Source organism: Pristiophorus japonicus, chromosome 1 (genome assembly GCF_044704955.1).
Source record: "Pristiophorus japonicus isolate sPriJap1 chromosome 1, sPriJap1.hap1, whole genome shotgun sequence".
Taxonomy (NCBI): Eukaryota; Metazoa; Chordata; class Chondrichthyes; family Pristiophoridae; genus Pristiophorus; species Pristiophorus japonicus.
In genome coordinates, this window is record NC_091977.1 from 314,489,519 (window position 1) to 314,510,353 (window position 20,835).

The 20,835-nt window shown below is 43.3% G+C and overlaps 1 protein-coding gene across 1 annotated transcript in view; it reads right to left on the minus strand.

The window, feature by feature from the left end:
* Positions 1-20,835, minus strand: part of nfatc1 (nuclear factor of activated T cells 1) — a 334,609-nt gene that overhangs the window by 234,974 nt on the left and 78,800 nt on the right. Inside the window, exons 5-6 of the mRNA XM_070888572.1 lie at positions 15,465-15,637; positions 8,349-8,489 (exon numbers count right to left, since the gene is read on the minus strand). Of these exons, the coding sequence (XP_070744673.1) occupies positions 8,349-8,489; positions 15,465-15,637 (314 nt within the window). The remainder of the gene's footprint in view (positions 1-8,348; positions 8,490-15,464; positions 15,638-20,835) is intronic.

Consider the following 20,835-nt stretch of genomic DNA (forward strand, 5'->3'; position numbering starts at 1 on the left):
GACAACATTCTGCAACATGCAGCACCGGATACCACGCATGACTTGGATACCATGTGCAAATCTTTTATTTGCCGAGGGTTTTACTGAAACTGAATTTTTAATGAACATTTTGGAATACACCTAGAGTTGCCTACTCTGATTGGATGTATTCCTGGAGATTTCATCACGTGAACACCCGCCTCCAACTGCCCCAACCCCCGCTCCAGCCATTGGTCACATGCCATGCCAATCCTCACAGGCCCCGCCTTTCCACGGAAAAAGGAAAGCAAACAGACTCTTCATTACCTGATTGGATGAGGCTTGCCTGTCAGTCAAACAGCCTTCCCCCGCCCACCTTCCAATATTTTGGTAACTAATAAGCCAAGGTGTTCAAAGGAAATGAAAACATGCACATTTTTTAAATGCCCCTATGATTTTTCTCCTGGAGATTAATCTTCTATTCCTGGAGACTCCAGGACAATCCTGGAGGGTTGGGAACCCCAAATACACCTGTTCTTACAATAACCCTATTGTTATCGAAAGTTATTAAATTGGGACTTAGCATCCATTGCTTTGACACGTTGTCAGGGCCTGACAGAATGGTCATCATCTGGTCGTGTCTTGTTAGGGAAACAGCTGTTCCAAAGCTGCTAATTTTCAGCGGATTAAATGTACAAACTTAATGGAGAGGAAGGGTAGTGAATGATTTCATGCATGCTGCTATCAAATATTCTGGCCTTACTGAAGCACTTACCAGAAGCACTAACTACTGCTGCCTCGAAGTTTGCAGGCTCTTGTCCAATCAATCCAGACTGAAAAATTACCATCCATAGGGGAATTCCCCTTACTCTGAGTCATTTGTAGAAAAAAAAAACAAATCTCCCGTCCCCCACACGCACATTAACTGACGTTAACGAGAGTTTGTCCAAAAAAGCTCGATGTGAAGATGACTAGACTCAAGTTTTTGTCAGACATAACGTCAAGCTCGACTAAAAGGGCTCTGAAGTGGATGTGTACTATGATGTTCAGTTGATGGCTCATAGTTCAGAAGGTTTCCACAGGCAGCTGTGGAATTTATAGTTTGCGCCAGCATCAGGGAAACCCTCCAAAACAATAACCCTTAAAAGAGGTTCCTCCCATTCAGGTCATGCTCATGACTCATAAATTCTAACACTGTCGCTGTGAAGGAATAGGTATTTGAAAGATATCCATAAAATATGAGCGTTCTTCATAAAATACGCGCCGAGACTTCAACCTAACAAAAGTGAAATGTCTATGTTATGACAAACTTTTTCCTGGTTCTAACTCAATCAGCATTGTAATCAAAACTAAAGATCTCAAGGCAAGAGAAAATTAACCCCTGACCGAATCAATTTGATGATCTCCAGGTGTTTGTATCAAATAACATTTACGACAGTCCTGCTATCAGCTCATGTTGGTTACTCTGTAAAACGTTTATTGAAATAAAGAAGAAGCTGACAGACAATTCTGCACGGGATTTATACTGATATTAACATAATGGGTTTTTCATTTCTTATGATGTGTTCATTTGTAAACCATACTTTGTAGAGTCCCTCTGTAGAGGTCGGGAAAAAGCTGCAAGAACTCCAAAGGAAAGCTCTGTGATGGTATCAGCCAGGTGAAACTCCACAGACCACGATCGTAATCAAATACCAAAGCAAGTGCATTTGGTCTGTTTCCAGAATAATAGGAAACCATCCTTGTTGGGAACACACAAACAAAATACACTTCATTTGATGCTTGTCAGCAGGTGTGCTCTGCAGGAATACCATTAGCTGACATAAGCAGAAAACATCTTTCTGCGCTTTTACATAAAAAGGGCATTTTTTTTGGTGTCAGCTTTGGTTCAGTGGTAGCACTCTCGCCTTTGAGTCAGAAGGTCATGGGTTCAAGCCTCACTACAAGTACTTGAGTACATAATCTAGGTCGACACTTCAGTGTAGTACTGAAGGAGTGCTGCACTATTGGAGGTGTGATCTTTCAGATGAGCACTAAACCAGGGCCCCTGTTTGCCCTGTCTGCTGTATTCATAAGATCCCATGGCAAATTAAAAAGGAAATTAGGAAAGCAAAGAGAGAGCTTGAAAAAATGTCGGCAAGTAAAATCAAGGAAAACCCAAAGATGTTTTATAAATACATTAAGAGCAAGAGGATAACTAAAGAAAGAGTAGGGCCTATTAGAGACCATAAAGGCAATGTGTGTGTGGAGACGGAAGATGTATCGATCTTAATGAATACAGGTACAACGATTCAAATCCGACGTCCGAAAGCTGGCATTGTCCGAAAACCGGATATCTTTGATTAAAAAATCCCATTTTATATTCAGTAAAATAAAATCCGGAATTATTGTCCAAAAACCGGCAGGCCAGACTAGTTATCGGCTTCACTGCTATGTTTTAAATGGCATGCGATCGGTCCGAGCCTTGCCGAATGACCCTCAACCCGGCCTGACCTGACCCACACCACCATTAGTACTTTGTCTGTCTTGGTAGCATACATACACTCTTGATTTTCTTGTCCAAAATCCAGAAAAATCCAAAAATCGGCACGGTCTCAGTCCCAAGGTTGCTGGATTTGAAATGTTGTACCTGTACTTTGCGTCTGTTGCAGATATTGTAATCAGGGAGGAGGAGTGTGAAATATTAGATGAAAGTATTAAGTGGTTTAGCAGTCTTGAAAGTGGATAAATCCCCCATGCCCGGATGAAATGTATCCCAGGCTGTTAAGAGAAGCAAAAAAGGAAATAGCAGAGGTTCTGACCATCATTTTCCAATCCACTCTGGCTAAAATTGTGGTGCCGTTGGACTGGAGGACTACTAATGTTGCACCTTTGTTTAAAAAGGGAGTAATTACAAGCCAGTCAGCCGAACCTCAGTGGTGGGAAAATTATTGGAAAAAATTCTGAAGGACAGGATAAATCTTCATTCAGAAAGACACGGATTAATCAAGGATAGTTAGTATGGATTTGTTAAGGGAAGGTCGTGTCTGACTAATTTGATTGAATTTTTTAAGGAGGTAACAAGGAGGGTCAATGAGGGTAGTGCGTTTGATGTAATGTATATGGATTTTAGGAAAGCTTTTGATAACATCCCATATGGCATACTGGTCACGAAAGTAAAAGCCCATGGAATCCAGGCAAAGTGGCAAGTTGGATCCAAAATTGGCTCAGAGGCAGGAAGCAAAGTGTAATGGCTGATGGGTGCTTTTGTGACTGAAAGGGTGCTTCCAGTGGGGTTCCGCAGGGTTCAGTACTCGGTCCCTTGCTTTTTGTGGTATACATAAATAATTTTAGACTTCAATGTAGGGGGTGTGATTAAGAAATCTGCAGATGATACAAAAATTGACTGTGTGGTTAATAAGGAAGAAGTAAGTAGTAAACTGCAGGAAGATATCAATGAACTGGTCAGGTGGGTAGAACAGTGGCAAATGGAATTCAATCCAGAGAAGTGTGAGGTGATACGTTTGGAGAGGGCTAACCAGGCAAGGGAATACACATTAAATGGTAGGACACTGAGAAGTGTAGAGGAACAAAGGGACCTTGGAGTGCATGTTCACAGATCCCTGAAGGTAGCAGGCCAGGTAGATAAGGTGGTTAAAAGGGCTTACGGAATATTTGCCTTTATTAACTGAGGCATAGAATACAAGAGCAGGGAGGTTATGCTTGAACTGTATAAAAGAATGATTAGGCCACAGCTAGAGTACTGCGTGCAGTTCTGGTCACCACATTACAGGAAAGATGTGATTGCACGAGAAAGGATACAGAGGAGATTCACGAGGATGTTGCCTGGATTGGAGAATTTTAGCTATAGAAGAGGCTGAGGGGCAACCTTACTGAGGTGTATAAAATGATGAGGGGCCGAGATAGAATGGATAGGAAGGACCTGTTTCCCTTAGCAGAGGGGTCAACAACCAGGGGGCATAGATTTAAAGTAATTGGGGGGAGGTTTAAAGGGGATTTAAGGTGGAATTTTTTCACCCAGAGGGTGGTGGGGGTCTGGAACTCACTGCCTGAAAGGGTGGTAGAGACAGAAACACTCACCACATTTAAAAAGTACTTGGATGTGCACCTGAAGTGCCGTAACCTACAGGGCTACGGTCCAAGTGCTGGAATGTGGGATTAGGCTGGATAGCTCTTTGTATCCCGGCGTGGACACAATGGGCCGAAATGGCCTCTTTCTGGGCTGTAAATTTCTATGATTCTATGAATACTGGAAGAAGAGCAGGGGAAATTTCTCCTGTTATTTAACCCTCAACCAACATGAATAAAATAGATGATCTGGTCATTTATTTCATTGCTGTTTGAGGTAGCTAGCTGCGTACCAATTGGCTGCCACATTTCCCTACATTATAACCGTGACGACACTTCAAAAGTATTTCATTGGCCGTGAAATGCTTTGTGATGTCCTGAAGTCTTGAAAGGTGTTATTAAATGCAAGTTCTTTCTTCTGTCTATAACCTTACAGAATCATGTAAAATACAGTTTCCAAAGCAAGCACCTTATATAAATGGAAAGCTGTTACAAATTGGGATTAAAAACTCATATTCAACGTGTTTATTTTTAGGATAAAAACATAAGCAAAGAGAGGGCAAGGATCAATTCTTAAACAAACGTGTAAAAATAATATACTTAAAATTGCTTGATGTTCTATTTGCGAATTGCTACTGCAAGAGCCCACAAATCCAATACAGATACTTAAGCCAATTGCCAATCTAAAACTATTCAGAAAGCAGCTGTGTAAATAGACTTTCTTGGTCTTTTCTTTTAATGTATATTTGGTCCTTAATCTGTTACATAATACCTTATATCATGACTGGTCCCTGTGGCCTGCAATGGAGTATTTATACTTAACTCATAGAACTTGGTGGAAGACAGGTCCATTTTATCTGCGATTGATAACTCAACATCTTATTTAAACGTTTCTAATTCAAACCATATATTTTACAATCCAAAACATTTGCAGTGACCCATTTTTCAAAAAAGAGTTATGGGGAAAAGAAATTTTTCAGCCAAAGTATTCAGAAAATGTAAAATATAAACAATAAAAGGAATGCAATTGACTGCTAATAATGTGTTTATAAAAGAAAGTGTGAAAGCAACAATTTGGTAAAGTCAATCCCTTTCTTTGCAGGGAGATTTATTTTTCAGCAAGTATGTAAAAAGGAAGAGAGTAGCAAAAAGGAAACATTTGTCCCTTAGAGGCTGAAACAAGTGAAATTATAATGGGGACTAAGGAAATGGCAGAGGCTTGAAACAAATATTTAGTACAGGTTGAATCTTCCTTATCCAGAACTCACTTATCCGGAACCACCCCTTGTCCAGAACCATACCCGGCTGCTCCAACATGAACAACTTGAAGTCCTTCCTCGCTGCCGACTCCCGCAATCGCTGGACTGACCCCGCGATCCACCACACCCCCCGCCAATGATTTCTTTGCCACACTCCCAGCCCCAAGCCAGCTAGCCCCGATTTCCCCTACTCAGTACCTGTACCACCCAATTTAACGTGACCACCCCTCGTCCAGAAAAATCCCTTATCCAGAACAGGTCAGGTCCCAAGGGTTCCGGATAAGGGAGGTTCAACTTGCATCTGTCCTCACAGTAGAAGACACAAAAAGAATACTAAAAATAGTGGGGAACCAAGGGGCTAATGAGAGTGAGGAACTTAAAGTAATTAATATCAGTAGAAAAAAGTACTTGAGAAATGAATGGGACTAAAAGCTGACAAATCCCCTGGACCTGTTGGCCTACATCCTAAGGTTCTAAAAGAGGTGACTGCAGAGATAGTGGATGCATTGGTTGTGATCTTCCAGAATTCTCTAATTTCTAGTACAATCTCAGTGGATTAGAAGATAGTAAGTGTCTATTCAAGAAAGGAGCGAACTACAGGCCAGTTAGCCTAAAATCAGTCGCCGGGAAAATGCTGGAAACATAGAGGGCCCGAAATTCAGTACTGTTGGAAAGCTGGTGCTCCCTCCACCTTTTCGTGGTCATTAGCGCCAACATCTTTTCGTGGCTGGGCCACCCCATATTCAGCTCCAAAAGTGAGCAAATGGGTTCCAGCACTATTGAACCCTTCCAAAATGGATTTTTCAGCGGTGTGGCTGTCTTAATTTGAGCGTTATGACCACTGAGAAATTCAGCATGCAGGTAAGGGTTTCTAACGAGTCAACTGCGGGCCAGGGTTTGAGCAAGGCCCTGAGAGGAGGAGGAGTTTGGAAGGAGGTTGGAAGGATGGCTGGTGTAAGAGGTGCAAGGAGGTTCACTGCTATGGAGCTGGAGACACTGATGGATGGCGTGGAGGACAGAAGAAGAATACTGTTTCCTGAAGTGGGGAGACCTGGCTGACCCCCAGTACATGATGCATGGAGGGAGATTGCAGGGGAGGTGTCAAGCACCTCCATAATATGAGGATGCACCCACCTAGGAGGGTGCTGGCCAGTCTGCACCCGGCCCTTCTAGGGCGGTGATGGGTCGATGCCTCCTAGCTCTGGAGCAACGGGGATCCTCCTCCTCATCATCATGTGGTACTGCTGGCTCGACCTCCAGCGGCTGTCCCCTCATGATGGACAGGTTGTGCAGCATGCAGCAGACCACGACAATGATGGAGACGCGTTGAGGAGAGTACTGCACGGTGCCACCAGAGCGGTCCAGGCACCGGAACCTCTGCTTAAGGATGCCTATGCATTGCTCGATGATGCACTTGGTGGCACAATGAGCGTCATTGTATGCATGCTCTGGCGCTGTCCTGGGGTTCTGCAGAGGAGTGAGCAGCCCAGTGGACAGGGCTATCCCTTGTCCCCAAGCAGCCAACCGCAATCCTGATTCGGGCCGGTCAAAACGGCGGGCACACTGGCCTGGCGCAGAATGAACGAATCACGGCTGCTGCCTCCCTTGCCCGCTGCCTCTCTGCACGGTGCTGATGACAATGCCTTCTCCTGCGTGCTGCCCTGCTTCTGTGCTGGTGTACCAGATGTCGACCCCGCAACACTCCCCCCTTCCTCAGGGTAAACCTTGCCAAGCAGTCTCTGCAGCCCACAGACCTCCACTAAAGAGTCAGACCTGGCAGTTGTATAAAAGTATGTGCAAACTTCTGAGCAGCACTCAGCAGGTTGAATGGAGCCAAATAAATTAATAAAACGATATGAAAAGTTACACACAGTGGATGATGTAATCTGACATAAAAACACTAATAATTAATAAAATTATGAAAAGATAAATACAGTGGCTGCTGGAATCTGAAATAAAAACACTAAAATGAATAAAATTATTTCCCGACCAAAGTGCCCAGATCACGGTAACACTCCAGTGGTATCCCATTTGAACACGCATCGAATACCTCACGAGGGCAAAGTCTGGGAAAAGTCTGATCTTTTTGTAGCTGAAAACCCCTGTCCTTGCCGCTTTCCAGCGGCCCGCACGCTGCAGAGCTCACTGCTGGAACGTCCAGCGGAAGTGAGCTCCACTCAAATCCCCCTCCCCCGGGGAGGGAAAATCATCTGACCACGACGGCTGATCGATTTTTTCAATTAGCCGCCCAAACCCCACGGTAGCTGTCCCTTCGGGGACAGTGAATTTCGGCCCAGAAAGTTAGCATGCAGATATAGCAAGCAATTAGGAAGGCAAATGGCATGTTGGCCTTTATTGCAAGGGGGTTAGAATACAAGTGTAAGGAAGTCTTACTACAATTGTACATGGCCTTGGTGAGGCCACACCTGGAGTACTGTGCACAGTTTTGTTCTCCTTATCTGAGAAAGGACATAATGCCTTAGAAACAGTGCAACGAAGGTTCACTAGATTGATCCCTGGGGTGAGAGGGTTGTTTATGAGGAGAGATTGAATAGATTGAGCCTATACTCTCTGGGGTCTAAAAGAATGAAAAGTGATCTCATTGAAACATACAAGATTCTGAGGGGGGTTGACAGGGTAGATGTTGAGAGGTGGTTTCCCCTGGCTAGAGAGTCTAGAACTAGGAGGCATTGTCTCAGGATAATGGGTTGGCCATTTAAGACTGAGATGAGGAGGAATTTCTTCAGTCAGAGGGTGGGAATCTTTGGAATTCTCTAATTCAAAGGGCTGTGGATGTTCAGTTTTTGAATATATTCAAGGCTGAGAAAGCTAGCTTTTTGGTCTCTAGGGGAATCGAGGGATATGTGGATTGGGTGAGAAAGTAGAGTTGAGGTTGAAGATTAGCCATGATCTTATTGAATGGCAGAGCAGGCTCGGAGAGCTGCATGGCCTACTCCTGCTCTTAATTCTTATGTTCAATCGAAAAGCTAAAATACATCAATGCATCTTTCTTCCTTTTTAAGAACAGGAGTCCGATAAAATGCCAAGCACCTTTCAACGTACCTGCTGCCTTTTCCACAAAGATGACCTTTGACTCTGCGAGAAAGTTGTGACCATTTAAAATCATCATCTTTCCACCAATCACAGGATACCTGTCAATGCTTTGCTTTTCTATCAGTGGCAACTCCTGTGCAGACCTTTGAGCTGAGAACAAAGAAACAAATGAACAATGATATACATTGGGCATAGAATTTCCTGATGATCAACTGTATATTACAGTATTTCCTAAGCAGCATGCAGCAATGGTGCTGCAACTGTTAATTTGCTTGTTTAATCATTACACACATGAACTACAGAGAAAAATTGGAGAGAAAAATTAAAATTAAAATTCCAACAGTATAAAGCACACAAGATGCCACACTTTGAGTTAGCAACCTAAACACTGGGGTTAGAAAATGGATATAGTGCTTTTGTTTCACTCAGTTTATGATGTCACCCGCATCCTTAATTTAGATAGCTGCCTTGTAACCACTCTTAGATATCTATTCCTTTATTTTAAAAATCACCATGCAGGTAATTGTGAATGGCAAGAGCTTGTATATCAAATGCACTTTTGATGGGTATTTACATATCTCTCAGTCCCATATCACCTCTTCATACCAACAATGCAAATCGATTTGAATCAAATGGTTGAAATCTTCACTGCACAATTTAAATGATTCCTGGCAAAATGCTCAACACCAGCTGTACGTTACTACAGTAAGAAACTGTCCAAAATCAAAAATAGAAGCACAACATATTCAACACTTTATTAATTAATATTTCATCCGCTCCAAGTTTTGGTTCACGGAATTGATACATAGGCCGAAATTCCACAGGGTTGCACTGGTCTCCCATCATAATTACAAAGGGAGACCGGAAAACCTTCAGGGAATTTCAGCTCAGCTGTAGTAATGCTAAAATACTTAAATTCATTTAGATCAACTTGACCAACAATGGATATGATTTGTTGTGTAAATGGAGTTGTCACACAATACACTACTTTGCAAAATATAATCCTGCAAAATTGGAGGGCAGAATTTGGGTTGGCTAAGGAATTGGTTGCATTTGCTTGCCAGAAGGTTGTTATAAACAGGAGTGGTTTCTGCTTAGAGACTTGGTGACTAGTGGAATCCCACAAGGAGAGGCATTAGGACCGTTGCTCTTCACTATCTTTATTAATGATTGAAGGAAGGTGTTGGGGGAATTCTTCGCAAGTTCCTGGATGATACAAAGATATGTCCAAATTCTATGACTTTGGCTGAGAATGATGACAATCAAATCTAGATGCGATGGGGGAAAGTTGGACTGTGCTGGCAGATGTAATTTAATATACGCAAATGTAGTGTTATGCACATGGGTAAGGTTAATGCCAAGAATGTGTATCGCGACTGTTCACCGGAATAAGGCCTAGACGTTATATTCCATAAGTCCCTCAAGGTCATGGGCAGTGCCGCAAGGTTACAGCAAAAGGAAATAGAGTAATAGGAAGTTAATTTTATCCTTTTCAATACCTCAATTAAATCACTGCTCAACTCTCTAAAATCAAGGGAATACAAACCAAGTTTATGCATCCTGCCCTCATTAGGCCTCTTTAAGCCTTGTATAATTCTGGTCAATCTGTGCTGTAAAACCTCCTTCCTAAGGTTTGGTGCCCAAAACAGAACACTGTATTCCAAATGGTGTCTAACCAAGGTTCTGTACAACTGAAGCATAATTTCTTAACTTTTGTAGTCCAGCCTCGTTGAGATAAAAGCCAACATTCCATTAGCCTTTCGCATTATTTTTTTGTATCTGCACACTAGCTTTTAATGATTTGTGTATATATTTAGATCCCTTCATGGCTTTGCCTCTCCCCATCTCCAACCTCCTCCAGACCTACAACTTTCTTCAGAGATCTCTGCTCCTCCACACCTCTGGCCTATAATGCATCCCCCTCATTCTTCAACCCACCATTGTGTTTTCAGCCAGCTTGGCCCCATACACTAGATTTCTTTCCGATAATAAAGGCACTATATAAACGCAAATTATTGTTATCGTTAAATGCCCTTAGTTACCATGATAGGCTTAAGAACTGGATCTTTTTTTTAGAAAAGCCTAGACTTTGGGAGATTGATTTGACATCTTTAAAATAAAGAGACTAAATTATGTCCACATGGATAGAGTATTTGAATTGGATAGGTTAAAGAGAATCAGGGGACATGTGTGTATAAGTTACAGAAGCATAGAACAAGGTTAGATAGGAACAGTAACATGAGTAGGCCATTCAGCTGCTCGAGCCTGTTCTGCCATTTAATTCGATCATTGACTCCATCTATTCGCCTTGGTTGTGTATCCCTCAATACCCTTGCCTAACAAAAATCTATCAATTTCAGTTTTGAAACTTTCAATTGAACCCTAGCCTCAACAGCTTTTTGGGGGAGAGATTTCCACTTTGTGTGAAGAAGTGCTTCAGCCCTGAATGGCCTAGCCCTAATGTTAAGGTTATGTCCCCTTGTTTTGGACTCTCCCACCAGAAGAAATAGTTTCTTTCCATCTACTCTTTCAACTCCTTTAATCATCTTAAACACCTCTATTAGAACACCCCTGACTCTTATACACTCAAGGGATTACAAGCCTAGTTTATGCAATTTGTCCACATAATTGAACCCTTTTAGCCCTGGTATCTTGCTGGTGAATCTGCGCTGCACCCCCTCCACGGTCAATATATTTTTGCTGAAGTGTGCTGCCCCGAACTGAATGCAATACTCCAGGTGGGGTCTGACCAGAGCTCTGTACAGTAGTAACATAACTGGCATTTATTTTTGCAGAAGGCCACCGCCCTTTGGAACAAGTTGTCAGCTCGTGCAGCAAGTCCAGATTCACTGCAAGCATTCAAAAAAGGAGCCGGGCATGTTCCTGGCTGTGACTGATACCGCAGCATGTAAAAAGGTAGAGTATTGGGTGATGTGCCTTCTGGTCGCTGTGCTCTCCTGGAACTCGGTTTGATCACTTTAGGGGTCAAAGAAGAATTTCCCAGTTATGCTTTCTGTGAATTAGCCTAGGGTTTTTAATTAAAATCTGATTTTTTTTGTTGTCATTCCCAGAAGATTACGTGGCTGCTGGTGGGTAGCTCTACCAGAGACCAAATACAAAGCATAACTAAAAGTGTCTGCATGGGATCATGAAGCTCCATTGGACTATGACTAGATGGAGCAGCCCAATAGACAAGTTGGTCCTTTTCTGATTGTCATTTCCATGTGTTCGTATACAGACAGAGGAGGATCTAATTCCGTCAGTCAGCATTGGATTTGAATCCAGGTCCCAGAGGGGGAAGCCAATGTCAAATCTGCTGTGCCACTCAGTACCCTACTCTCAAATTGTCAAGAGATTAAAATTGTTGTGTGTTGTGTAAAATTGTGTGCTATACAAGAGAGATAGAGAGGCACGGATTGGAGGTGTGCTCCACATGACTAGAGGTTTTGTCTGCATTGTACGGGGACCTAACTATATGCAAGAATGAACCGAGGGTGTAGAATATCACAGTGTCAATTGTACCATCTGCTGGAGTGCTGTGTGAAGACAGACCACTGAGAAACTATCTTGGCTAAAATTAGATTCAATGGATGGTATTACTCAGTACCAGAGACCACACACAAAGCACATGTGCCTGCACCCAGTCAACCTCAATATACGTTTCTATACATTGCAGTCTTGATAAATGCAAGGCAAATTAATGCGTAATTCAGTTAAAAGGGCAACAACCTCTATACCCAGCTCATAATTAGGTGAAATGCCTCTTCACAATAGCGTTATTTTTGTGTTCAGCTGAACAAAGCTGTTGGCATGAGAAATGTTATGGGATTTAGTTTCTCTGATGGTTCGTTGTCTGGGGTGGCGTTGAGCCACACACATCAGTTGTGTTCCAACTTATATCAGCAGTCTGTACTGAATTAGATGATCCCATCCACTCCAACTGTGGTGGTATAATTAACTTGTGTAGCTCCAGGGCTAGGAAGGGAAAGCTCATCCATAGTTTCCACTCCCGAATGGCACCTGGTAACCCTGTTGGGAAGTGCGGACAGGATCGCGCTCAGTTGCGCTGATCCACATGGACAAATAATCCAGAACCACTCATTGTCTAGGCTCATATATGCAGATTATATACAATTTAGGGCAGCTTCCAGAGGGCAACTGGAGAACAATATCCCAGTAGCAGTCAATACCTTCAGGAGAGGAAGAACATTGAAAGGGAAATATATTTAGAAAAAAAATAAACACAAGGGGCCCAAGTTTCCACACGATAAAAAACGGGCGCCCCTCCGAGCTGGGCGCCCATTTTTCGCGCCTAAAACGGTGTCTGAAAAAAAACGTGCGATTCTGGAGCGCCCTGCAGCTCCTTGTCTGTTTGGCGCGGCGCCCAGGGGGGCGGAGCCTACACTCGCGCCGATTTTGTAAGTGGGAGGGGGCGGGTACCATTTAAATTAGTTTTTTTCCTGCCGGCAACGCTGCGCATGCGCGTTGGAGCGTTCGCGCACGTGCAGTGTGAAGGAAACATTGGCACTCGGCCATTTTTGTAGTTCTTTGTAGCTGTTTAATTTTTGAACATTTTTTAATAAAAGCACATTGCCATCAGCGCATCAGCACTGAGAAGGCTGCAGGAAGCCTCAGAAAGTTGAGGCAGCCGTTTCCCTCCCCCTCCCCGCCCGCCGTCGGGAACAAACGGCTGCCTCCTCCCTCCCCCCCCCCCCCGCGGGAACGAACGCCTGCAGCATTCTCCCTGGCTGAAGCACTTTCACACAGGTAGGAAGATGGTTTATTTAATCTTTTCTTTGCTTATAAATGTTTATTCAGGTTGGATTTATTTGTATAATATTTGTATAAGTATAAAGAAGGATTTATTATATAATTTAATGACTTCCCTTCCCCGCCCATCTCGTTCTGGACGCCTAATTTGTAACCTGCGCCTGATTTTTTAATGTGTAGACAGGTTTTTTCAGTTCTACAAAAATCTTCACTTGCTCCATTCGAAGTTAGTTTGGAGTACGTTTTCACTGTGGAAACTTTGAAATCAGGCGTCAGTGGCCGGACACGCTCCCTTTTGAAGAAAAAATTCTGTTCCAAAGTGGAACTGTTCTAACTGACTAGAACTGCAGAAAAAAAAATGTGGAGAATTGCGATTTCTAAGATAGTCCGTTCTCCACCAGTTGCTCCTAAAAATCAGGTGCAAATCATGTGGAAATTTGGGCTCAAGAAGCTGTATAGCATTTGTGTAAATATTTGGAAACGGGCAACAATGATTTTGGTGCTCGTGTCACAGCCCTGTTTAGAAGTTGTGTTTATATTAGTAACTTTTGTAGACAGAAAATTTAGACAACCAATTTCCTTTCTGTTATCTCAGATGATGTGCAGCAATGCAATGCAACATAATGGTATTGTGCACACGCAGCCTCCTACAGGGTGATTTTCACCAGCCTATCTGAAGGAAGTGGTAAGGTTACAATTCTCATTGCAGGCAATGCTATTGAAACAGTATGTAAAACCTTTTTTTTGTGTAAGTTTTCTAACCCCTTCTAAAGCATTAATGTGCAAAATTCAAACATAGGCATCAGATGAAGTAAAGGATTGAATTTTTATTTTGTTTGAACATGCCCATTCCCCACTTTGTACTGCTACTCTGTCGAGTTCTGAATCTGCATTGCACTATTATGGGATGCAACTGTGCGAGTGGCAAGCCCACTACTGACAGAGGAGGGAGGCAAGTCAAAGAGGTAAATGTAGTGCTCCCAAGCTCAGAGTGGAAAGCTACACTCAAAGGGCTCAATTTTCCCCAGTGATTTGCGCCATTTTTTTTGAGCAGGCTGCTTTTTCTGGTCTAACTTAAAAAATCCACAGATTCCCCAATCAATTTGCACCAGCATAACTCATTTAGTTACGATTTTTTAAGTAAGTTTTTTTTCTTCCAAAGGGGGCGTAACCGGCCATCTACACCAATTCTGGCCATTTAGTGAACTTTGGCCAGCTGATAGTTACTCCATTTCTGCTTAGGCCAGCGTATGTAGCCTCTCCAGAAAATCCTTGCAGAGAGTTAAAGAAATCGGCGCAGGTCAGTACATTGGAGGCCATTTGGCCTGGGCTAGGGGCGGGAAGCAAGGCACTCACTCGGGGCCAGGAGAGGGTTGGCGGAGGAGGGAGCGGACAGACCGGTAACACCTTCGGCCTGGGCTAGGGGCGGGAAGTGGAGCGGACCGGGAAGGCATTCAGGGCCAGGGTCCATGGGGGAGGGAGCGCTTCTCTGTAAACCCTGTAGAACAGAAATTTAAAAATGCGCACTTACCTTAAGCTGCTACGCCTGCTTGAGATCCCGGTCCCGGTCTGAAGGCCTCTCGATTGCCAACTCGAAGCTGAACTGCTTATGCGCGTCCATTGCAGCGACATCAAAAACGTAAGTTTTTTTTCTCGCGCATGCGCAGAAGGCCCGGCTGCGTTTTTCAGCGCAGACAGCAGGCTCCACCCCTCGAGGCGACTGGACACGCTGCGCGACTCCGGATTGCAGTATAAAGATCGGGGAAAGTTAGTACAACAACTTCTGCCGCATTTCTGGACCTAAAAACCCGGCGTAACTCTGGCAATACGCCAGAAAATGGGCTTGGGCAAAATTGAGCCGAAAGTGAGGGCAAGTAGGACATTCAATGCTACAGCGTGGCAGCTCTGCCTCTGACCTGTAGTCACTTGAGCACGGCCCTCCACTGGGAGCACTGAATTTGCCCTAAAGTTGCATCCTCCTTCTTGTGCCCAGTTCAGTTTAGAATTGGTGGAATTATGACAACAGGTCAACTAAATTATCATTTGGTATAGCTGCTGGATGCCTTGAGGAGGCCAATCCAAATTAAAGTAAAAAAAGAGGGATTACATGCACACACATAGATAAATGAAATAATGAATTAAAACCTTTATAACCATACGCCTGGAATTTCTGCAAAGGTTCTCCCAATCGCCTGCCGGAATTTCAGCGGAAGATTGACTGAAACCCCAAGGCCCTTTACATCGTTTCCCTGAGATTTCTGCTGATCTTCGACCTACGGTTGATCGGAAGAACTCCCAGGGAGTTCCAGGAGCTGATGTTTAATTTATCTAAACCACTAAGTGACTTATACTTACAGCACTCAATAGGATTCGATGAAACCTGCAGAGAAACAGTTCTACCATTGGGTTGTGGAATATGTACACGAAACACCAGCCTCACTCTTGTATTCTTCCTTCCAATGTCTGTCTCGCCTTTCCTCAGCTCAATATCAGAATTCCTAAGTTTCAGTATCCCAGCACAATCGATACTGTTGATGACAAAAACAATCATTTGCTGTTATGATAGGACAGATCTTTATATCTAAATAATTTTTCCAGCTACAATGTGACAGAATCTGAATTGTTTATCTCCATATTGTAACATTCAAATCGCGATTCTAAATAGTGTATAGCTTTATTGATGCAATTAACTGTTTTGTTCGATAGTGACAACATTGAAACAATTAACGGAGAACTAAACTCATCTTGTACCTGCAAATTGCTTTTGTCTCCCATTAAAACCGATATCTACATTCCCCTTTGTATTTGGAGAAAGCTATCTACTATTTTTGATGGGAAGTTCTATATCTGGACACTGTTCCGAATTTGAATTTACGCAGAAAATATTGTCGATTTGTTCAGGAAACATTCTACAAGGGGTATGAGAAAGTTAACTCTTTCCACAAGTCTATTGGTTTTGATACCATCAGAACTAGAAACAGATCTTGTGGAAAAGCTGTTTGTCTGAAGGGATCATGAATTTCTCCAATATAGAAGATTGTGCTGGAAATCAAAATGGAGAATTAATTTGCCACACAATAATAAAAACTGTATCAATTTGAAACAGATATTTCAACTAAATCAGAAACTATATTTAATATAAGCATAATTTTGACCATTTTCTTTGTAGTTGTGCTATAATGATATTACACTTTTAATACTTATTATTAATGCAAATTATAGACATGGGCTTCCAAATAATAGGGGCAAAGGCCACAAGAGCCACTGTTAAAGCATTGAGAGAGATGGTAAAATGAAAAATATGGAAAGTGGTGGCAACATAGCATGATATATTACTTATAGACCAGACAGACTTTTAAAAGGTTGAGTTAGACAAACTGAAGTAAAAGGAAGAAGTAATGGCACAATATTCGAAAAACAGCTAGATTGAAGCTTCATTCAGAAAATGCACACTGAACTGTAACAAAATCGAACACAAAACAATCAAATGTTGCTTGAAGAGAGGTTTCAGGATGCATTGCGGTTGATTGAGTGCCACTATGAGACCCTAACATATTGAAAATTGTGCGACACTCAAGTTCCAGGAAAATACAGTGTTGCACTTGCATCTGATCTTGGCGACTATCATTTTGTAGGCATGCAGCAGTCCTTTCACTTTGATATTCGGTGTGTAATACAATTTTGGAGCAACCCCGCCCCGCCCCATCCACTTAACTAATGGAAAACAAAAGGATAATGGCAAAATATTTACAATTCAAATCGGGCTGGATTTTCAGCTCATTTGCGCCTCGGTGGGGCATTAAATGCTGTTCTTGGGCGTTATGCCAGGCGTTCAGGGATGAGACGTGAATTGGCTAGGATAGACTGGCGAATGATACTTAAAGGGTTGACGGTGAATAGGCAATGGCAGACATTTAAAGATCACATGGATGAACTTCAACAATTATACATTCCTGTCTGGCGTAAAAATAAAATGGGGAAGGTGGCTCAACCGTGGCTAACAAGGGAAATTACGGATAGTATTAAATCCAAGGAAGAGGCATATAAATTGGCCAGAAAAAGCAGCAAACCTGAGGACTGGGAGAAATTTAGAATTCAGCAGAGGAGGACAAAAGATTTAATTAGGAGGGGGAAAATAGAGTGTGAGAGGAAGCTTGCTGGGAACATAAAAACTGACTGCAAAAGCTTCTATAGATATGTGAAGAGAAAAAGATTAGTGAAGACAAACATAGGTCCCTTGCAGTCAGAATCAGATGAATTTATAATGGGCAACAAAGAAATGGCAGACCAATTGAACAAATACTTTGGTTCAGTCTTCACTAAGGAAGACACAAATTACCTTCCGGAAATACTAGGGTACCGAGGGTCTAGCGAGAAGGAGGAACTGAAGGAAATCCTTATTAGTCAGGAAATTGTGTTAGGGAAATTGATGGGATTGAAGGCCAATAAATTCCCAGAGCCTGATAGTCTGCATCCCAGAGCACTTAAGAAAGTGGCACAAGAAATAGTGGATGCATTGGTAATGATTTTCCAACAGTCTATCGACTCTGGATCAGTTCCTATGGACTGGAGGGTAGCTAATGTAACCCCACTTTTTAAAAAAGGAGGGAGAAATCAGGGAATTATAGACCAGTTAACTTGACATCAGTAGTGGGGAAAATGTTGGAATCAATTATTAAAGATGTAATAGCAGCGCATTTGGAACGCAGTGACAGGATCGGTCCAAGTCAACATGGATTTATGAAAGGGAAATCATGCTTGACAAATCTTCTAGTTACATCCACAAAAAATTCTTGTAGAGTGGACAAGGGAGAACCAGTGGATGTGGTGTATTTGGACTTTCAAAAGGCTTTTGACAAGGTCCCACACGAGAAATTAGTGTGCAAAATTAAAGCACATGGTATTGGGGGTAATGTATTGACATGGATAGAGAACTGGTTGGCAGACAGGAAGCAAAGAGTAGGAATAAACAGGTCCTTTTCAGAATGGCAGGCAGTGACTAGTGGGGTACCGCAAGGTTCAGTGCTGGGACCCCATCTATTTACAATATACATTAATGATTTGGACGAAGGAATTGAATGTAATATCTCCAAGTTTGCAGATGGCACTAAGCTTGGTGGCAGTGTGAGCTGTGAGGAGGATGCTAAGAGGCTGCAGGGTGACTTGGACAGGTTAGGTGAGTGGGCAAATGCATGGAAGATGCAGTATAACGTAGATACATGTGAGGTTATCCACTTTGGCGGCAAAAACAGGAAGGCAGAATATTATCTGAATGGTGACAGATTAGGAAAAGGGGAGGTGCAACGAAACCTGGGTGTCATGGTACATCAGTCATTGAAAGTTGGCATACAAATACAGCAGGCGGTGAAGAAGGCAAATGGCATATTAGCCTCCATAGCGAGAGGATTTGAGTATAGGAGCAGGGAGGTCTTACTACAGTTATACAGGGCCTTGGTGAGGCCACACCTTGAATATTGTGCACAGTTTTGATCTCCTAATCTGGGGAAGGACATTCTTGCTATTGAGAGAGTGCAGCGAAGGATCACCAGACTGATTCCCGGGATGGCAGGACTGACATATGAAGAAAGACTGGATCAACTAGGCTTATACTCACTGGAATTTAGAAGAATGATAGGGGATCTCTAGAAACATATAAAATTCTGACGGGATTAGACAGGTTAGATAAAGGAAGAATGTTCCCGATGTTAGGGAAGTCCAGAACCAGGGGTCACAGTCTAAGGATAAGGGGTAAGCCATTTAGGACCGAGATGAGGAGAAACTTCTTCACTCAGAGAATTGTGAACCTGTGGAATTCTCTACCACAGAAAGTTGAGGCCAGTTCGTTAGATATATTCAAAAGGGAGTTATAGATGTGGCCCTTATGGCTAAAGGGATCAAGGGGTATGGAGAGAAAGCAGGAATGGGGTACTGAAGTTGCATGATCTGCCATTGAATGGTGGTGCAGGCTCGAAGGGCCGAATGGCCTACTCCTGCACCTATTTTCTATGATTCTATGTTAGCACCCGGCCGGAAGATTTGGCTATTGGTTTGCGCAGCGCAGAAACTTATCTCCTCGCCATCCGTTTTTAGTGTGATGATGTCATCAATCGTCTTGCAACACTACACTAGCAGCCAGGATGTTGAGGGGGGGGGGGGGGGGGGGAGCTCCATAATTGTATCACACACCGAATAGCAAAGTGAAAGGACAGCTGCATGTCCACAAAATGATAGCCAAGATTTAACACCAACCCCAGGAAACGTCTGAAGAAACCAGACGGTCCCAGGGTACGGCAGGTGGCATTGGCAGCATTTTTAAACGGAGGGAAGAGGATCCAACATCGCAGGTCATATTGACTTCAACGGTTGTGCACATAATACGGTGAGAAGCTCCAGCTTGCAAATTTCACTTTTATCTGCCATTACAGTGCCGTTACAATTTCAGTGAGATAATTTAATGGGGGCATTACTAGTTCGTCAGCGTATCATGCTCCATGCTATTGCCAGGCAGTGTCAAACTAGAGGAAGGACTCTTGGCCCTGTCGGCCCACAGAAGAGAGGCCGAAGACGTCCAGGGAGGAAGGCTTACCCTCCATGGGTTTACAGGCACCAATACTCAGACCTCCAGCTCTCTGAGGAGCAGTATGTGCGAAGGCTGCGCTTCCGAAAGGAAGTGCTGACAGAGAATTGCCATCTCCTACAGGCAGGCCGTGCCTGCATCACTCTGGAGGCAGCCTTCAATACAACCCTCAACAGGTATCCGAATTCATTGTGGTGTGCTGCAAGTTACACAGCTTGGCCATTATGAGGGGCCAGGCATTGCCAATGGGGATTGCATGCTCGCCTCAGGAGGAGGAGGAGCCTGGCGAGGCCCCCATTGGATAGCCACACCATCTACGGGGGAGGCAGCGTGGAGATGCTGCCGGACCAAGAGTCACACGTTGCAAGCTCATAATGGACTGGCTCTCCTAAATGGAGATGGAGCTAACACTGGATATGCTATGTGCCCCATAAAGGCACATCTCCGGTGAATGTTGGAATGATGCACAAGACATTAATGGCGAATGATGAGTCATAAATTTTACTGCAACTAAGTCACAAACCGCCCTCCCCCGCCACCAAAATAAAACCATACAATATACAACATTATGTTGCAAGGCACTAAACAACAATGAAACTTCTTTACCGCCGCAAGTTTTGGCTCAGGTGCACAAAGACCGTTTTGTAACACTGAAATTTGCAATTGAGGCGCAAACTATTTTCGGCTGCTAACTTTAACGCCCCGAAATCTAAAATGCCCAAAATCCAGTCCAACATCTTTCCAACAGTTGTTCCATTCACCACTTTTACCTAGCCGGAGTTGTAACTTGACATCAGCTCGCTGATTCAGTAAAGTGTTGACTAGTACAACTGTTGCAAGAAAGTTAGTTGCACTCGGACTAAAAAGAGAACATATTTTTATTGCAATGTTAAAGGAATGACAGAGGTTCAGCTAAACATTGGGGCTAAAATTCCGGCCTCACTGGGTCCGTACAAAGTGCGCACGGACCCGGCGAGGCCACGCAAAAGCTGGTTTTCGGGGCGCGATGCACATGTCCGAAAACCGGCTTTTCCATCTGTCAAGATTTCTCCGCATCCCCAGGAGAAGGACCTTCGCGCGGAAGTATTTGCCCAACGAATGTCCTTCAAACTCTGACACCTGGTGAAAGCAGGCGCACAGCTTACTTTT